The sequence below is a fragment of the Trichosurus vulpecula genome, chromosome 8 (genome assembly GCF_011100635.1).
Source record: "Trichosurus vulpecula isolate mTriVul1 chromosome 8, mTriVul1.pri, whole genome shotgun sequence".
Lineage (NCBI taxonomy): Eukaryota > Metazoa > Chordata > Mammalia > Diprotodontia > Phalangeridae > Trichosurus > Trichosurus vulpecula.
The window spans coordinates 26,010,918-26,031,026 of record NC_050580.1 but is presented as its reverse complement, the minus strand read 5'-3'; the positions used below and the strand labels follow the sequence as shown (position 1 = coordinate 26,031,026).

Sequence of the window (20,109 nt, the reverse complement as noted above, 5' to 3'; positions counted from 1 at the left end):
CCCTGAGCAAGTCCTCTTAGTGTTCAGAGCAGCTCTAAGCTCTGATTTGTATTGGGAGAGGCCAAAATCACAGGTCCAGCACTTATCCCCATTCAAATGGCTGGCTGCATTTGCCAAAATTATAGTAGAGTGTCGATAATTTCATTAATCTAATCATGGGCAGTTTTTTTTTTTTTTAATGCCTTCTGGCTCTGAGTCTATTAGCCAAAAGGGTATATATACTCTGAAATGGTATTTTGCTTTTTTTTTTTAATTTTTTTTATTTTTATTTTTTAATTTAATTTATTTAATACATTTAGTTTTCAGCATTGATTTTCACTAGAGTTTGAATTACAGATTTTCTCCCCATTTCTACGCTCCCGCCCACTCCAAGATGGCATATATTCTGGTTGCCATTCCTCAGTCAGCCTTCCCTTCTGTCACCCCACTCCCCTCCCATCCCCCTTTCCCTTGTTCTTTTGTAGGGCAAGATAAATTTCTATGCCCCATTACCTGTGTATCTTATTTCCTAGTTGCATGCAAAAACCTTTTTTTTGTTTGTTTTTGAACGTCTGTTTTTAAAACTTTGAGTTCCAAATTCTCTCCCCTCTTCCCTCCCCACCCACCCTCTCTAAGAAGGCAAGCAATTCAACATAGGCCACATGCGTATCATTATATAAAACCCTTCCACAATACTCATGTTGTGAAAGACTAACTATGTTTTGCTCCTTCCTAATCTATCCTCCTTTATTGAATTTTCTCCCTTGACCCTGTCCTTTTTTGAAAGTGTTTGTTTTTGATTACCTCCTCCCCCATCTGCCCTCCCTTCTATTCTCCCCTCTTTTTTATCTTCTTCCTACTTCTTTCCTGTGGGGTGCAATACCCAGTTGAGTGTGTATTGTATTCCCTCCTCAGGCCAAATCTGATGAGAGCAAGATTTACTCATTCCTCCTCACCTGCCCCCCTCTTCCCTTCCTACAGAAATGCTTTTTCTGCCACTTTTATGTGAGATAATTTACCATACACACACACACACACACACACACACACACAGGCATATTCCTTTCAGCTACTCTAATACTGAGGTCTCATGAATCATACACATCATCTTTTCATGTAGGAATGTAAACAAAACAGTTCAACTTTATTAAGTCCCTTATGATTTCTCTTTCTTGTTTACCTTTTCATGCTTCTCTTGATTCTTGTGTTTGAAAGTCAAATTTTCTAATTCAGCTCTGGTCTTTTCACTGAGAAAGCTTGAAAGTCCTCTTTTTTATTGAAAATCCATATTTTGCCTTGGAGCATGATACTCAGTTCTGCTGGGTAGGTGATTCTTGGTTCTAATCCTAGCTCCATTGACCTCCGGAATATCGTATTCCAAGCCCTTCGATCCCTTAATGTGGAAGCTGCTAGACCCTGTGTTATCCTGATTGTTTTCCCATAGTACTCAAATTGTTTCTTTCTGGCTGCTTGCAGTATTTTCTTCTTGATCTGGGAGCTCTGGAATTTGGTGACAATATTCCTAGGAGGTTTCTTTTTGGGATCTATTTCAGGAGGCGATCTGTGGATTCTTTCAATTTGTATTTTACTCTCTGGCTCTAGAATATCAAGAGAGTTCTCCTTGATAATTTCTTGAAAGATGATATCTAGGCTCTTTTTTTGATCATGGCTTTCAGGTAGTCCAATAATTTTTAAATTATCTCTCCTGGATCTGTTTTCCAGGTCAGTGGTTTTTCCAGTGAGATATTTCACATTGTCCTCCATTTTTTCATTCCTTTGGTTCTGTTTTACAATATCTTGATTTCTCATAAAGTCACTAGCTTCCACTTGCTCCAATCTAATTTTTAAGGTAGTATTTTCTTCAGTGGTCTTTTGGACCTCCTTTTCCATTTGGCTAATTCTGCCTTTCAAGGCATTCTTCTCATTGGCTTTTTGGAGCTCTCTTGCCATTTGAGTTAGTCAAATTTTCAAGGTGCTGTTTTCTTCAATATTTTCAGTATTTTTTGGGGTCTCCTTTAGCAAGTCATTGACTTGTTTTTCATGGTTTTCCCACATCATTCTCATTTCTCTTCCCAATTTTTCCTCTACTTCTCTAACTTGCTTTTCCAAATCCTTTTTGAGCTCTTCCATGGCCTGAGACCATTTCATGTTTTTCTTGGAGGCTTTTGATGTAGGCTCTTTGACTTTGTTAACTTCTTCCAGCTGTGTGTTTTGGTCGTCTTTGTCACCAAAGAAAGATTCTAGAGTCTGAATCTAAATCTGAGAGGGTTTTCACTGCCTGGCCATGTTCCCAGCCAAGTTACTTGACCCTTGAGTTTTTAGTCAGGGTATGACTGTTTGTAGAGTAAAGAGTACTTTGTCCCAAGCTTGAGGGGATGCGCTGTTGTTTTCAGAGCTATTTCTATACAGCCAGCTGTGCCACACCAGCACTCCTCCTTAGGCTGTGCACTCCTGCTCAGGTCCGCCACTTAATTCCTCCCACCAGGTGGGCCTGGGGCCGGAAGCAACTGCAACTGTAGTTCTGTAGCTGCACCTCCCCCACTCCCCGGGGTGGTGGCCAAACCTCGAACTCCTTCCACTCTGTCCCCCGAAGCTCTTCCCACTAACCTTCTCTGTTGTCTTTGGTGTTTGTGGGTTGAGAAGTCTGGTAACTGCCACAGCTCACTGATTCAGGGTGCTAGGGCCTGTTCCACCCTGGCTCCTGGTCTGGTTGGTATTGCCACTGCCCATGCTTGGCTCCACTCTCCCCTGCCCCCAGCTTCATGCATGATAGACCTCATCCAGCGACCATCAAGGCTGTCCTGGGCTGGGTCCCTGCTTCCCTCTGCTATTTTATGGGTTCTGCAGTTCTAGAATTTGTTCGGAGTCATGTTTTTATAGGTTTTTGGGGAGCTTACGCAAGTCCCTGCTTTTCAGCCGCCATCTTGGCTCCGCCCCCTCATGGGCAGTTTTTTTATTTCTTTGAGTGGCAGAGCTGTTGGCATAGGAATAGAGCCACATAGGGTTTTATTGATGGAAAATTACAGAATTCCTTGGGGGTTTCTTTCTTTTTGAAGGAGCCTTTTTTCTTTCCCCAGAACTGATCATCCAGAGCCATAGTCGCTTTCCCTTGAATGAAGCTGGTTTTATCTGATAAAAGTAGCCACCAGTTGCCACAGTGTATCAGTGAGTGTTGATTTGGTGTCCTTTTATTTGTGAGTTGATGGATTTATCTGCAACATGTGACCATCTAACCAGTGCAGTTTTGCTTTACCTGACTGGGCAGTCTTACTGATTCATTCCCATTTCTAAAACTATAGTAGAGCCATGAAGTTAGAGGTGTAATCTAAATGGATACAGGCTTTCTGTGACGATAAACTGAAACTATTGGTTTGTGGGAATGTAGTATGCAGTTATCGAATGTCCAGTTTCACTCTGGATAACAGGTGCTGAGTTTGGGGGATAAAAAAAAAGCCAGAAGTGACATTCCCTGCCCTCAGGGAATAAGGGCTGGAGGGGAGGGGCTGTTCAGATAAAAGTGCCCTTCAGAAAATTTGAGATGGGCCAAAGCAGTTAACAGCCAAAACAACTAGACCAAGTTGCAAGTAGTGCTACCTGAGCTCAACCTTAAGAAGTAGGAAATTTTGGAGAGTATTCCAAAGCAAGTGTGATGGATTGTGCAGTGGCCCCAAAGCAGCAGATGGTGCATTGACATGTTGAGTTAGGGGAATACCCTGACTAAACTGTTACCTGCACGTAGTAGGACAAAGCTAGAAAGTTAAGTTGGAGCCAGACAGTGGAGAGTCTTAAATGCCAAGGTACAGAAGCTGTACTTTGTCCTAGAGGCACTTGGGAGTTACTGAAGATTTTCTATCCTGGGAGAGATTCGGTCAGACCTGTGCTTTAACTGCTCGCTTTCCTTGTGAAGGATGGATTTGAGAAGGGAGACCAATTAGGTGGCTTTTATGATTGTGCAGGGAAGGGGGGGGGGGGCTGCCCATGCAGAAAACACAATAGAAGCAAGAGGTAATCATCTGGAGTTAGAATCGACAGGATCTGGCTATCTGAATGTAGAGAAAGGACAAGGCTGAAGATGACCTGGTTACAGACCTGAATAACAGGTTATGGTGGTTTATTTAAAAGTGGGTTTAAACTAAAACGATGATATATTTTAGTTTTGTTACTAAACTTTCTCCATATGAGGAATATGAGTCTTATTTCTGAAATCATTTCTCTAACCCATTATTTTGTGTCATGTATCCCTTTGACAGCCTGAGGGCTATGAACTCTTCTCAGAATGATGTTGTTAACCCACAGTGATGCATGAAATAAACTGCAAAGGAAAAAAGTGTGTGTGTGTGACACGTACATATACATATACATACCTATATATGTTAATAGCTCCCAGATTAAGAACTCCTGCTCTTAAGAGTAATTCAGGTACTAATTCCGCCTTGAAGCTTTTGCTAAACCTGTCTGGCTAAAAAAGAATTTTCCCTTCTCAAAATGTTCTGATTTGTATTTTGGAGCACTTTATTGCCTCTTACTACACAGTACTATGCTTATATAGTATCCAGCTAATTTCTGGAGAAAGATTTGAACAAATTGCTTTACTTGGTTTGAGGATGGATCTGTGAAGTGCTATATGTTTGGATATTGATTATCATTTTCTTCTCACAGAAAAATGTCATCCTTTTAAAACTTTTACTACTTTTTTGAGAGTTGGGACTGCATTAAATCTCATTTTAAAAATTCTGTTTATTCTCTTTTACCTAGTAGAGAGCATTTTCCATATCCAAAGCCTATTGCTTTCAGTGCTGCAGCTGTGTGTGTGTGTGTGTGTGTTCACATGGATATGTTTTATTAAGACTATTTTGACAGCAGCTTTTCCTGGCATCCACAGAATAGACAAACATGGTCATTTAGGGCACAGGGTTGATAACTATAGGGTCAAATACACCAAATTTAGATTTACTTTTCCAAACCTAATGTGTAGTTGTACATCTGCTGGTCTGACAGCTTCTAGACTGCCATTTCTTTTCATTTGCTTCTTAGGAAGGTATTTTGGATCAGTGGAAAGAACCATGACTTGGTAGCCGGGTTCCATGGTTCAAATCCTACTTCTCGGACACTTAACTGCTTGAATGACATTGGACAAGCCATTTAATATTCTCCTGCCATAAAGGGAGGGTCTTCAATTGGACAGCCTCCCTCTGATGGCCCTTCTTGTTCTCATTTCTGATGATAGTTAAGTGGGGGGTTGGTTTGTTTTCAACCAAACTTTTGAATTCATTGCTATCAGGGTTTCCACATTAAAAAAACTATCTGTTGCATGGTTGATTGCCCCCTGCACTTCAATTTATAGTATTAGAAAGTTGCCAAGTTGGCAGGTATCAGAGGCAAGACTTGACAACCCGAGGCTACCGGCACTCTATCCACTACTGCCTAGTACAGGAACCACCTGTTTTAGCTTTCTAATATAAAATTCTTAAACATTAATTGAATAGTCTGTAATTAGTTATACAAGTAACCTCAGAATCACTCCAAGTCAGAAGAAAAATTCCACTTCTTTTCCAAAATATCTGGGAATTAGCCAGAGAGAGAGTGATACCACATCATTAATCTACATATGCACTTCTAAATTATGACCTTGTCTGCTAAATTTCTCTGTATATTTCCTTTAAAGGTCCATATTCTTTAAACTGATACAGTGAGAAAGTATACAGACAAGATTCTGCCACCCAGTGGTTTGCTGGTAAAATTACTCACCATGATCTCTTCACCCACACCATGATTGTTGTGAATGACCAGGTAAATATTTGAGCTAGTATTTTTAAAGAGAGAGTTTGGTAATTAAAGCATCCTCTGCTGCAATATAATGCTGTAAGTTAATTCTGATTTTCATTTCTAGGTTTCTTATAATTGAAATGTTCTGAAACATGTACTTTTCTATATTAAGTTTGCCTGTCACAGGAAAACTTTACATATGCCTAATTAGATAAGTTTCTGAAACAGAGGAACTAAAATCTAAAGTTGTCAGTGTTCTGAGTTTTTCTGTCCATCTAGTCAATAGACATTACATTTTCCAGAGAATTAGCTTAGCTTTCTCTAGTAATGAGAACTCTAATGAGTACTGTAGTACTTTTTAAAACAAATAAAGATGTTGGTTTTCATAGTGAGTTTTATTCCAGTTACTGAATTCACAATGAAATGATCATTTGATATATTAATAAGCAGCAAACTAGATATCTTGGCTTAAGATCTCAGGAATATCTTGGGCATATTCGTTACACATGGAACATCTTTGCTTTTTTTGTTTTCCTGTAGTACAGAAATTATGTATTTGTCACTTTACTACCTAGGGTAGCAGGAACTGAAAAGTAATATTATTAAATAAGTGAAAGAAAATAAAAATAAAAGAATGGTTTGTTCTATTATCATTTACAACTTTTTCTTGTAAAGGTACTCTGATATTTAGATGAAAGTTACCCTGAAGTTGAGTCACACATAAAGGATTTTCTTGGAGAAACAATTTTACATCTGAAAATACTATAGGTACGAAAATTGTTTTGAGGGCCAAAGAATGTTTTCTTGGGCAACTAGGTGGTTCAGAGAAGAGGGTACTGGGTCTGCAGTCAAAAAATTGTTTCTTGTTGTTGTCATTCAGTCACATCTGAATCTTCATGGGCCATAGCATACCAGGCCCTTCCGCCTTCCACTTGCTCTTGAAGTCTGTCCAAGCTTATGTTGCTTCCATGACACTATATCTGTCTCATCCTCTGCCATCCCCTGGGTTTGAGATACATGTTCAAATCCAGCCTCCATAACTGGCTGGGTGACTGTAGGCAAGTCACTTAACCATTGTCTCAGTTTTCTTACTTGTAAATAGGGATGATAACAGCGTGTACCTCAATGATGAAATGAGATAATAGTCAAAGTGCTTAGCACACTGAGTGCCCGGCAGGTGGTAGATGCATGAGTGTTCATTATTATTATGTTTTCCTAACGTAAAGTTTACTTTTTTATCTTTTAACTGTACACATTCTTACTCATTTTTTCTCCTTTGTGGTGTATCTCACCCTTTCCCTTCTAATCCTCTGTTACCTTTTTACTATTCACTTCTTAGGTGAACTTTTTCTCAACACTTTGCTTTTGTGGCCTTGATTCTTACCCATCTTCAGAGTCTGCTTGGGACTGGTAGATTTTCTGTAACTCTCGATTGTATGTTAGAGTCTTTGTTGCTGTTGGGCAGTCACATCAGACCCTTCGTGACCCCTTTTGGGGTTTTGGGCAAAGATCCTGGAGTGTTTTCCTATTTCCTTCTTCATCTCATTTTACAGATGAGAAAACTGGGGCGTACAGGCTTAAGTGACTCACCCACATTCACACAGCTGGTGTCTGAGGCTGGATTTCAACTTGTGCGGATGAGTCTTCCTGACTCTAGGCTCTGCGCACCAGGACAGCACCTCACTGCCCAGTTAGAAAGAGTGAAATTACCCACATTGCTTTTGTGTCAGGAGGTCGAAACAATATTTGTTTGAAATTATTAAGCCTTAGAGCTTGTTATATTTTTCTTCCTGCAAACACCAGATGAAATGCCCTCCTTAATGTTTTTTCCAAGTAGAATTATGGCAGAAGGAAAGAAACATTAATAGCTTTTTCATTGCTCAGTAAATGCAATTTAAATGCTTACTGTTCTCCTGTTTCATGAACCAGGTACTAGAACCACAGAATGTTGATCCTTTTATGGTTCAAATGACCTTTCTTGATGATGTTGTTCACTCTTTGTTGAAAGGAGAAGATATTGGCATCTCGTCACACCGTAGACGCTCCATTCAAAGTAGCACCGCTGTTCACGTAAGTAGACGATAGTCAGCGGACGATGACCCAGTGTTCTCTCTTTATGCTAATCTGTGTACGTACAAGCATGCCATGTGGATTCATCATCATCTTATTATATTTAGGGTCATTATACGCGTGCTCAAGCCGGTAGCCCAAGGCAAGTTATGAACTCACAGGCTACGGGGCCCAGGCAGATTCCTCACCAGCTGCTACGAAACGCTCGACTGACCAAGAGGAGGAGTTCAGATAGCAGTGTACCAGAGGACGAGAAGATGAGGGAAGAGAAATATGATTTCCTAGGCCATGGAGGTAAGAGAAGCGGTGCACTCTCCTTCTTGTGGAGAGTCATAAGGAAATGTTAAAAACTGCTTCTACCATATTGGTATCTTAAAAATAATGTTCTTTTTGTAGAAAATCTTAGAAGCAAAAACAGATACTTTCCTAATAAAAGAAGAAAAATTGAAGAGACTGAAAAGAAGCTAAATCTAAAAAGACTTCGACCAGACCACCTTTCAGACTTTTCTGACAGTGACACAGAAAATGCTAATAATAAAAGAATGACAGGGCCAGGGCCGTATCGGGAGCCGAATGCTGAAAATGAGGTGATGAACCAAAACATTTCAAAGATCAATGGAGATGAAGGGAAATCCCAGCATGGTGAGGGAGCAGGGGGACAAAGTCAGTCTCTTTGGGTTCAAATCCAAGAAGAAAAGAAACATGATGCAGAAAATCTCAAGCGGCCGGAAAAGACTATTTTTGGTGTCACAGAAGAGGTTATGTTTTATGATCCAAATGCCAATGATGTACATATTCAGGAGTGCAAAACAGAGAAAGCACATACTATGGAATTATTCCCGAAGGAGCAGTTTGTGTCCAGACCACCTACACCAAAATGTGTTATTGACATTACAAATGAAACCAGTTCAGAAAAGGTGGTTCAGGAAAACTCCACAAGGACCTTTGGTTTTCAGACATTTCAGAAAATAGAGCCTCATAGTAGTGACTCGAAACTTTTGTTTGCCAGTTCAAAATTTTTAGAAACAAGAAAACAGACTGAAACGAGCTGGGTCAATAGCATTGTAAACAAAATGGATTTAGCATCATCTGTTGTGAGGAACCCTTTATCTGTTGGAAAAGATAAAAATCCATTTGGATCATATCGCGACAGCAAACTGCATCAACGAAGTTCACCTGAGATTCTGAAGTCTAAATTTGGTGCTTTGGTAGATGCACCCAAACCAAAATCCAATTCTTTATTTGATGTTATTCAGTCCAAACTCACTCGTTCTCCTGATTCTTTGAAATCTAACACCAGCTTCTCAAACAGTAGTCTTGCCACTGGAGAGAGAAGGCTGACAAATAAAACAGAACATGATTTACCGAGATCTAGTTTTCATCCAGTTCCAACTCGTGTCAGTGCATTAGAACCCACCAAGCCCCCTCTAATTGTTGACAAAAGTGAGCATTTCACAGTTTACAGAGATCCTGCAGTTCCTCCTCAAGAGACGGGGGGGAACAACATTGCAGCATTCTTAAGCCAGCACGGTTACCCTACCTCCCATAGAACTTGTGTCAACCCAAACAGTCATCATCCTACTTTGAGTCCCGCTCCCGTCCACATGACAAACCCAACGCTGTCTCATCCTGTGAACAGCACCGCCCACACTCACCACCCTCATTTGCACCATCCGACAGTGTTACCTGGAGTGCCTCCATCCTCCTTAATGGGTTGCCACCCACGACTAGAAGCTGCTCATGCCAGCAGCTTGAGCCACTTAGCGCTAGCTCACCAGCAGCAGCAGCAGCAGCAACAGCAGCAGCAGCAGCAGCAGCAGCAGATGCTACAGCAGCCGTCACCTCATATCCTCGGACAAGCACATCCACCTGCTTCCTATAATCAACTTGGACTCTACCCAGTTATTTGGCAGTATCCTAATGGGACACCTAGCTTCTCAGGACTCAGCGCACCTTCTAACAAATGGGTCCACCCGGAAAATCCAGTCAATACCGAAGCCTCTTTGCGGAGGGTAAGTCACCTTGATGGTTTCTAAAAAGACATTGGCAAGCCTAACTCTTCTAGTCCCACATGCATTGTTGGCTCTTGTAAATTGACTTAATGGATTAAGACCATAGCAAAGTAACCATGAGTTTGTGCACAGTGGTAAATAAGGTTCATGTGGAATCTTAAAGAAAACAGACAGTGAAGATAGTGTACTTTGGCCACAGGAATCACCAGATTGGGTGTTTTGCAGCCTGCTGTAAGACAAACCTGAGACCATAGCCCAGCACCCCATTGGATCTATGGAAAACGGAGAGAGGAACTCCTGTAATTGCAGGCCTGTTGTTGCTACTGCACCATTTTGTAACATACTGCCTCCTTAAAATGGTATAACTTCAGGTAGTCCTATTTTAAAGGTCCCCAAGAAGGGTGACCACAGTGAGTCAAAAGCCGTTTACAGCATAGTTACACAGACCCCCATCGAGTTAGTCTGTGTAACTGTTAAATCCTTTCCTTACTCTTAGAGAGGAAAATTACATATATAGATGAGAGGGTTCTGGGCAAAGGTCTTGCTTAAATTTAGAGTTTGAAATCATAGGCCAAATTGAAGTTGAAACTGAAAATGAGGAAGAAAAATAGACTAGTAAAAGATGGTTTCATATCTGTGTGTGTGTGTGTGTGTGTGTGTGAACTTAGGGACTAAGCAAATCAGATTTTATGGTTCCTTTTTTGTAAAAGTTAAATGCAGCAAGTATTATTTGTAGGGTGAAGATTCCATTTTTAGGAGGCCTACTCCCAGCCCTAGGACATTAATTTTTTTTGAATTTTACATGCACGCACACACACACACACAGTTATATGGTGGAATAAAATTTTATTATGACTTTTTATTTAATAAATTTCTGTCATACAGACTTTAAGTGTTTTGGTTATAGGGCATTTTAGGGACAAGCTAGAATACTGAGAATCTTGATTAGGACCATTCTTGAGAATTTTTTTTTTTTTTTAGTATGTTAAAAGGCTACACCATACCTTTATGCTTTATTTTTCATTACTTTTCAGTTTCATGTTGTTGTAGTACTAGAATCAAGTCACTTAAACTCTGACTTCAGTCTCCTCAGCTATAAAATTGAGGGGATTAGAATTGATAAGCTCTAAAATCTCCCTGTTCTCTGCCATTCCTTTTAAAAGTAATCATTTTGGGAATCAAGCGTAAATTGCCCACACTGACTTGGTATTGCCCTAGATACAATGCACTAGATTTGTGACCTAAAACATGTTTCCAATTAACCTGTAAACTGCGGTGGAGGAGTGTTAAGGAATGATTGACACAGAAAGACCAATTTTTTTCCTAAATACGTACTTTATATGTCTGACAAAGAAATTTAGTTTTTAATTTATTTGGTAATACAGTATAGTATACAGCACAGTAAATCTTGTTTTCATTCTGAGTTTGAAGGTACATTATAAAAATATGTAAAATGCATGCAGTATTAAAAGATGATTTTAAAGACTAGGAGTGACATGACAAATGTGTTCATATTTCTTATTTCTCTGGAAATGAGAATTCATATGAAATACTTTTCAAGTCCAGGTAATTTTGTGAATTATGTAGTTCGGAGTGTTTAAAAATCTTACCAACTGTGTCTTCTCTACATGAATGAAAGTACTTAATCCATTATTTTACCCTTGGTTCAAATTAAAAAGAAAAGATTTTTACAAGTAAATATTTTATTATCAAACCTCTAAATGCATGTGGCGAGTCAATTTAGACATGAGATCTTGCTGTGCACATGATCTGTTAAAGTTTATACTCTTGTATACATACTGCTGTTACAGGCCTACTCTTTTACTGTGTTTAGCTTCCTGTGGTAACTGAAGTTTGATTTGTTTTTTGTAATAGAATACTCCCAGTCCTTGGTTACATCAGCCCACCCCTGTGACCTCTGCTGATGGTCTTGGGTTACTGAGTCACATTCCTGTCAGGCCTTCCAGTGCAGATCCTCATCGGCCCCTTAAAATGACAACTCATTCTAGTCCACCGTTATCAAAAACGTTAGTAGATCATCACAAAGAGTAAGTTTGCCAATGCTTAAGACTTTTGAATACCTTATGTTTATGTGCTTCCTTATTTCCAAGGCATTTTAAGTTAATGCTTATTGTAACGTTAGATTTTTTTAAAAGTTCAGTTCCTTCTGTTTTAATTTACATTCTGATTTACTGGGCACCATTCTGGGATGTGTAAAGAATGTTTATATTGAAATGACAGCTTATTTTTATACCAAATAAAAACTTACATAAGAAGTGATTAAGACTGTACCATGTCTGGTTTCCTCCTTACAGAGAATTGGAGAGGAAAGCTTTTATGGAACCCCTCAGGACTATTGTGTCTGCACCAGCCAAGGGTGACCTGGATCGAGCACCGGCTGGGAAAGACAGTCACTTGCACAGACATTTTGCGGACCCGATGATGAGCCAGTTACAGAGGCCGCCTCAGGAGAGCGGAGAGAGGCTGAACAAGTATAAAGAGGAGCACCGAAGGGTCCTTCAGGAAAGTATTGATGTTGCTCCCTTCACAACAAAGAGGAAGACTGTGGAGGGAGAGAGAGAGAATTATCCCAGAATCACAGCTCTGTCTGCTCCAAGCCCGAAAAGCCAAACCGCCAAACAAGACAAAGATGGGGACCGCTCTGTGTCAGACCTTTACAAAATGAAGCCCTCAGCGCCTCAGAGTTTACCACAAAGTAACTACTTCACCACCATCTCAAACAGCGTAGTGAATGAGCCACCACGATCATTCCCATCCAAAGAAGGCTCTGGTCTGTTTGCTGACAAACAGAGTAACAGCCCCTCAACAATAGCCAATCCTCAAGCCCTGACTTCTTTTATTTCATCACTTTCAAAGCCCCCACCTCTGATTAAACACCAACCGGAAGGGGAAGGCATAGGAAGCAAGATAGGAGAACAGCTTCCCCAGCAAATGCCATCTCACTCCATAACTGCTTTTGGAAATGACTGTCGGAGTCCTACGCATTTGACAGTTTCTTCATCGAATCCAATCCGGAGTATGCCTGCATTACATAGAGCACCAGTTTTTCATCCACCCATCCATCCCGGTCTGGACAGAAAGGAAAGCACCTATAGCAGCCTTTCCCCTCCCACCTTAACTCCAGTTCTGCCAGTAAATGCTGGGGGAAAAATACAGGAATTACAGAAACCTCCAACACTAGTACCTGAGCCAAAAGACGCTCAGGCGACTTTCAAAAATGCTTCTGAACGCAGTTTGTCAGAAATGTGGAAATCTAATAGTGCCCTCAGCAGCGAAAAAGTGACCTGGCCTGTGGAGAAGAGCGGTGGAAAGCCGCCGGCTGCCACGGCATCTGTCATCGTGCGTCCCCCTTCAAGTGCCAAGTATGAGAGTGTGCCGGTGTTGCAGCTGGCTCCCAAGGAGCGAAGTACTGAGAGATCTTCCGCTGGGGCAAGTCCGGCTGATGGCTGGAAACCGTCAGAAGCCCGAGAGCCTGTGAGAGTTATCATTTCCAATTCAAACTCAGTCATTCCTCCTACCCAGTACGAAAAGAACTTTGAGGCTGTCCCCCAGGGCAGCGTGCCCAGCTCCATCATCGTGCCTACAGCCACCGGTTTGATGTGTAGCACGAAAACGGACGTGACCCCAGCCGCTACCACCGCCAGCAGTGCCTCCAGCTGGGGTGGTTCAGAAGTAACGTATTCGTCATCAAGTACAGTTTCGACCTCTACATCTTTACAGTGTGTTACTTCAAGAAGTGTTGGCCAGCAAACGATGCCCATAGAAGAATTTGACATCGGCACCACAACTCTCATCGCTACAGCCAGTAGCAAGACAGGTGGGGTGGCCCAGCCCAGTTCTGGGGTCTCTAGCACAGCTGATTTTATGTACTTGAAAAAACATAAGGCTGTATTGGTTGCAACTCAGTTTAAAAGTGATAATGCCAACGAGGCTGAGCCTAATGCCGGAAGAAGCCAGACATGTCCAGCTCCTACTCCCCTCGAGAATCCCGTCACCTGCAGTACGGCAAACAAGGCACACACTGTAAGCAGCGGGCAGAGCTCCCAGACCAGTCAGCCCAACTACCACACCAAGCTGAAAAAGGCCTGGCTCACCAGACACTCAGAGGAGGATAAAAACACTAACAAGATGGAAAATTCAGGAAACACTGTATCAGAGATCATTAAGCCATGTTCAGTCAATTTAATGGCCTCTACATCAAGTGAGATACATAACAGTGTGGATACTAAGGTCCTAGGAGACAAACCTGCAAAAGACGATAAAGCTAGCAAAAAGAAGCTGAAAAGACCTTACGAATCTGGCTCTGAGAGCGAAGAAGACTCAGATGGAAGTGAGAGCAAGGCTGAGCAGAGGGCCAAGCGCCAGCCCAAGCCAACGTACAAAAAGAAGCAGAACGATTTGCAAAAGAGAAAGGGTGAACTCGAGGAAGAAGCAAAACCCAATGGGCTTCTTAGCAGAAGCGTCCGAGAGAAGAATAAGCTCAAACTGTCGAGCAGCAGCAACAGCGGTGAGTCCATCATCCTCTCCTTAGGTTAGGTGGGACTGGGCAGCCAGGCCAGTGGGACAGAAGAGGGTCTGTGACATAGCCTGGCCCCTCCCATCTCCTGCTTTGTCTTTACTCACTAATTCCATAGTACACAGCAGTCCTTTTATGTTGATGGGGTGCACAGGCAGTGCGCAGGGTCCCATGGCTGATGAGTAGAGAACCCCCACCCTAAGGCACATGTTCTTTACCATGTTCAGAAGAAGGGGAATGAAAAGACAGCACTCCCTTTCTTAATGAAAGAAAATGTATTTGCTATTGTCAGATTGATCCAAATTTGCGTCTGCATTATTACCATAAGTTAATATTGTCTAATACAGTGACATGATGTAGTTTTCTTTGACCTATAAATACTTTGTTTAAAAAAAAAGTGGGCTTTTAACATCATAGTTAGCAGGTTTAGAGCTAACGATTTTGCTCTGAACCATTCTTGATAGGAAAAGATTTTAGTTTGAATGTACTGTTGGCATTAAAGATAATTTTAATGATTTGCTTGTGATCAGGAAAATAGTTTTGTTGACGGGACAAGCTGAATGTAAATTATTGCTGACATTTATTGATAAGTGTTTATGCACTTTTACTCTTAATTTCATTAAATTTAGCTTTTTTTAAAAAAAGCTGTACTTAATAATGTAAACATGTGCCTTTTTGTGGTACTAAATGGGGTGGGAGTGGGGGGCTCAGTAGTAGGTCTTAGAAATTTACTTTCCCTTCTGCCCTAGTTCTTGAACTAGAACTGCTGTCTTTAAATTTTTGATGCAAGTAGACTGCTAGGATTTCAATTTAAAATCCAAAAGGTAAGGAGTTGTCTGGGAAAGAAATGTGGGGCAAAAACACACAGCATAAAGGGATTGATAGAGTGTCCTGGGAAAGCAGAGCACAGCCAGGTGGTAGGTGGTTCGGTGGCTTGAGCAGTGGACCCTGGAGTCAGGAGGCCTTGGGCTCAAATGTAGCCTTGGGACACTTACTAGCTGTATGATCCTGGGCAAGTCACTTAGCCCCTGTTTGTCTCAGTTTCCTATCTGTAGAATAAACATAATATCATCTTCCTCCTCTGGTGATTCCAAAGATAAACTGAGGGTTTATAGTATTTTGCAAACCTTAAAACACTATATAAAGGGTTTGCTAAGTGGTATCATAGTCACCACTAACGCTAAAGGGATCTTACGGTTTCAAAACAGATAACTTTCAAAATTTGTATATGTAATGAGTGAGTGCCAAGGGATAAGAGCTTTGGGAGGAAAGAAGTGCCCCTTAAAAAGGAAAGTTTATTTTAGATGCAAATTTGTACACAACGGGGAAAAAAACTGGAGGATAGCCCAGATGAAGCATTGATAGGCCACAGGAACTTGGGGGGGGGGGGGGGTAACTTACTAATTTATTTTTTTTTTATAATTAAGATTTTTTAGTTTTAGTTAACACTCAGTTCCACGTAATTTTGAGTTCCAGATTTTCCTCCTCCCCCCTCCCCCCCCCCCCCATGGCATGGAATCCAATATATCTGCTACATATAACTTCACATTGAACTTACTTACACAATAGTCAAGTTGTAAAGAAGAATTATTATGACCAATGGAATGAATCATGAAAAAGAAGAAACAAAACCAAAAAAAAAAGAAAGAAATACCAAGTCAAAAAAATGGAGAGCATACAGTGTGCCTCAGTCTACATTCAGACTCCATAGTTCTTTCTTTGAATGTAGATGGCTCTCTGCATGAAGAGTCCTTTGGAGTTGTCTTTGAACCTTGTATTGCTGAGAAGAGTGAAGTCTATCAGGGTTAGTCATCACAGAATCCATATATTTGTGTTTTCCTGGTTCTGCTCCACTCACTCAGCATTATATCATGTAGGTTTTTCCAGGTTATTATGAAGTCCGTGTCTTCCCCATTATAGCACAATAGTATTCCATTACATTTGTATACCACAACTTGTTTAGCCATTCCCCAATTGATGGACAGCCCCTTGATTTCCAATTCTTTGCTACTACAAAAAGAGCCTCTATAAATATTTTTGTACATGTGGATCCTTTTCCCACTTGTGTGATCTCTTTGGGATATAATCCTAGAAGTGCTATTGCTGGATTAAAGGGTATGAACATTTTTATAGCTCTTTGGGCAGTCACAGGAACATTTAACACCAAAAATGGAATGTCACTTGGAAGCAAAGACTAGAAGCAGAGACTGGATTGTTCTTCTGAATGGGAGCAGGGCTTCATCAGTTGATGTATCTTTGGTAATGGTTCTCTTGCCTTTTAAAAACTTGATGGTTACAGTGAAGTTTCCAGCCCTGCCACATCTCTGAAGTAGTGTGGTAAGGCTGTGTTCTTGCTCTGGTGAGATAGTGAATGTCTCTGCTTTCTCAAGTGAAGCTAGGTAATTCTTAGTGCCTCCTTATAGGATCGTTGGGAGGAAAGCTCTTTGTAGAGTGTGGTTCAGATGTTACAGCCATCTCCTCTCTGGTTCTTTCTAGATACATGTGTTTTTACCAAAACCTTAGGGGCAGAAAGGGCCTCAGGAATGGCTTGTCCAATTCAGTATCTGAACAGGAATCTACCTTGGTAACAGCCCATGAAGAGGAGCCCAGCTTTCTTCAGAGTACTTTAGGGCTCTCCAAAGGCAGTCCATTCTATTTGGGAATGGCTGTTACTCATTGCTCCACTTCCTCCAGCAGAGAGTCCTCCCAACACTTTGAAACAACTCTCCTGTCATGCCCATTCTTGTCCTCAGCCCCATTGCCTCCAGCTGAGCCTCCTGGCTCTTGTGGCACTTCATGCTGCTTGTCTCTGCCACCTTCATGTACTTTACATTATCTAGATCCTTCCTAAAAGAGGTGCTTGGATCTGGACACAGTCATCTTGGCCATGTATAGTAGGAGTGTCTCCTCCCTACTCCTGGGTGAACTCCTGGCGTTGGTGTAGGCAAAGAATCGACAGCTTTTGGACTGCTCTGTCACACTGCTGAGCCCCTCTGCTGCCTTTTACTGATGAACTGTCTAGACATACTCTCCTCATTTTATATTTATAAAGTTAAATGCTGCCCAGCTGGCTAGCCCGTAGAGGTCTTTCTGGATATGATTCATTGGCCCAACATGTTTGTCATCCCGCCTACAAATTGAATGAGCATACCATCAGTTGTATTTATTTCACTGAAAGATCTTCCAACGTGATATTGTTCATTTATGACAATAGTCTGTGTCTGTTACTCAGTTGACTTTGAATCCATCTCTCTGCACTATCGTTGATCTAGCCTCCATCTTTCCACCTTGTGTATGAGATGGGACATGTCAACGTTTAGTTCACATTTTGAAAACTAGCCGTGCATTCCACAGCACAAGCAGTCCTGTCAGGTGAAGAAGGGGTGTTAGTCTGCCGCATCTCCTTCTGGACTGAGCTCTGTTGGCGCTCTGTGATTACCACTTCTTTTCTAACTGCCATGGTTTAGATTTTGTTTTCTGCTCTTTACCGCTGAGATGTGATTTGTAAATCACTAAGTCATGAGTCTGGTTCCTGGTCTAAATGAAATTCAATTTATGTAGTTCATTTCTCTCACTAAAGTTAAAAAGAGAGATCCAGATAATTGGATAATTAGCAAATGAAAAATCTATCAGTAGTAAAGCATTATTGTTGGGATTCTGAGTTTTAAGATCTTTAGTATAGATGGTGAGTAGATAGGGTGCTAGTCCTGGTGACAGTTGGGAGGACCTCAGTTCAAATGGGTCCTGGGAACACTTACTAGCTGTGTGACCCTGGGCAAATCACTAATCCTGTTTGCATCAGTTTCCTCGTCTGTAAAATGAGCTGGAGAACAAAATGGCAAACACCCCAGTATTTTTGCCAAGCAAACTCCAAAAGGGGGTCACAAAGAGTCACACATGACTGAAGAACAGCTAAACAACAACAGTATAGTCCATGTAAGAATCCTCAGTTTGAGGTTGAGTGACAAAAGGAAATAATAAACAGTTTGTACTAACCCCATCAAAAGGCTTTAATAGTATTTTCAATGGTTGATTCTCACCCCCACCCCAAGTAGACAGATCCAAGTGGCTCTTTTCAATAAGTTAGAGGCAACAGAGAAGAGCACGAAATTAAAGGAAAATCCAGGCACCAAGCCTAGAAATGCTCACGACTGGAGCCTCTATCAAATGGGCCACCCTGTAGTTGAAACGTGGTGCTTCCTGTGTGAGGAAGCTTAGCCTTGCCACAGCTGCACTGTTCCCTGTAACAGCGGATGGACAGATTAAGTGTGGAGAAAATTCAGTCAAGGCTTTAGCCAAGACATCTCAGCTCATGTGAAAAAGTCAGCCCTGCAAGTTGTGAAGGATTATAGTTGTTCTGCCCTCCGCTCTGAATGAGCTTTGAAATCACAGGTTCAGAAAACAGTAACATTGAAAAGTGAATCTTTTTGCTTTTAATTCAAAATTTAATTCAAATTTTATTGGGACCTACCTGTACTTACTTTGAGGAAGATGTAGTCGTTTGAGCAAATGTTTTGTTATTGATTAGAAGTCAAAATGACAGATTTGATAGGGATTTAAAACTGTTGCTTTTTCCCCCCCTTTAACATAGAAAATAAAATATTTATGAAATGGTTCTTTTGTTTCTAACTTACTTAGAATGTTTTCTTTCTCAAGTTAAAAAAACAGTAATAATCTGGATAAGACTAAGACAGCTTTCAGAGATTATCATTTTTTTCATGTCTTGCTTCTGCTGATTTCCACTGAGTCACATATAAGAGGAATGAGGCAAAAATACTTTACTATACACACATGTATTTCTTTGTATGTAGGTTTTTTCTTTTCCTTCTCCTTTTTTTCTTACCCCTCTCCTCCCATTTGCCCAAGTAAAACCACCTTTTATCCTAGAAGAGTTAATATGACATTAGAAAAGCAGCACTGAAACACATAGTTTGGGAATTAGAATTCTCTTCTGGCTTTTAAGAAATGCTCTTTGCACATAAAACAGTGTTCTTATGAACTTTAATGTGCTTTACGTCACAGAATATTTTTATTTATAGGTATCAGTAACTTACATGTAAACTAGATTTCTGCATTAGGAAATTTTTAATTTTAGAGTTACTATTGATATGAAGGGATATTTCCATTAATGTTCATTTAAGTTATTTCTACAACATGAGTATTTGATAATGCTACAGTCCAGTTCTAAGAAATTTAGAATCTCAAATCTCCCATTTTCTAATACATTCATTCAAACTTTCTCTGAGTCCAAACTATGAAATAAACACCATTCGTTATTCAAAATTTTACTTGTTATTGTGCCGACTATGTAGGACTATAAAATTTATAAGAAATCTATCCTAATTCTTCTTAGTTCTATTAGTATCTGGAGCAGCCGTGTCAAAGATATAGCTTTTGGTGAAAGAGATTACAATGTATTGGAAAACATTTGACAAAATAAAAATACAACCGAACATTGATAGTGTTAACATAAGGTTTTCTAAGTCAATGTGGGGGCAGTAAAGGCATCCTTAGTACTGTTAGTGACCTGGTTTGATACCACTGATCTAAAGCCTTTACTGTCAGACCAGTGGTTAAGGACAGTAAAATAGCAAGATTTCCATTTAGATCATTTGTTACCTTTAAGTTGGCTATTTTATATTTACCTCTTTTAGCTACGTACCTTGAGTTGTCATAATCTGGTTTTGTTTGTAAGCAAACTGGTCTTCATAATCTTGGTAATTCATGTTTTGTGTGACTCTTACA

At 40.6% G+C, this 20,109-nt stretch overlaps 1 protein-coding gene across 4 annotated transcripts in view; it reads left to right on the top strand.

Moving 5' to 3' along the window:
* JMJD1C (jumonji domain containing 1C) overlaps positions 1–20,109 on the top strand; it is a 224,926-nt gene that overhangs the window by 168,678 nt on the left and 36,139 nt on the right. For 3 of the 4 annotated variants that reach the window (XM_036735645.1, XM_036735646.1, XM_036735647.1), the window contains 6 exons: positions 5,645–5,769; positions 7,675–7,815; positions 7,923–8,109; positions 8,212–9,827; positions 11,703–11,875; positions 12,143–14,355. In XM_036735645.1, coding sequence (XP_036591540.1) covers positions 5,749–5,769; positions 7,675–7,815; positions 7,923–8,109; positions 8,212–9,827; positions 11,703–11,875; positions 12,143–14,355 — 4,351 coding nt within the window. In that variant the 5' untranslated portion in view covers positions 5,645–5,748. The remainder of the gene's footprint in view (positions 1–5,644; positions 5,770–7,674; positions 7,816–7,922; positions 8,110–8,211; positions 9,828–11,702; positions 11,876–12,142; positions 14,356–20,109) is intronic. The other variant, XM_036735648.1, reaches the window with a different exon arrangement.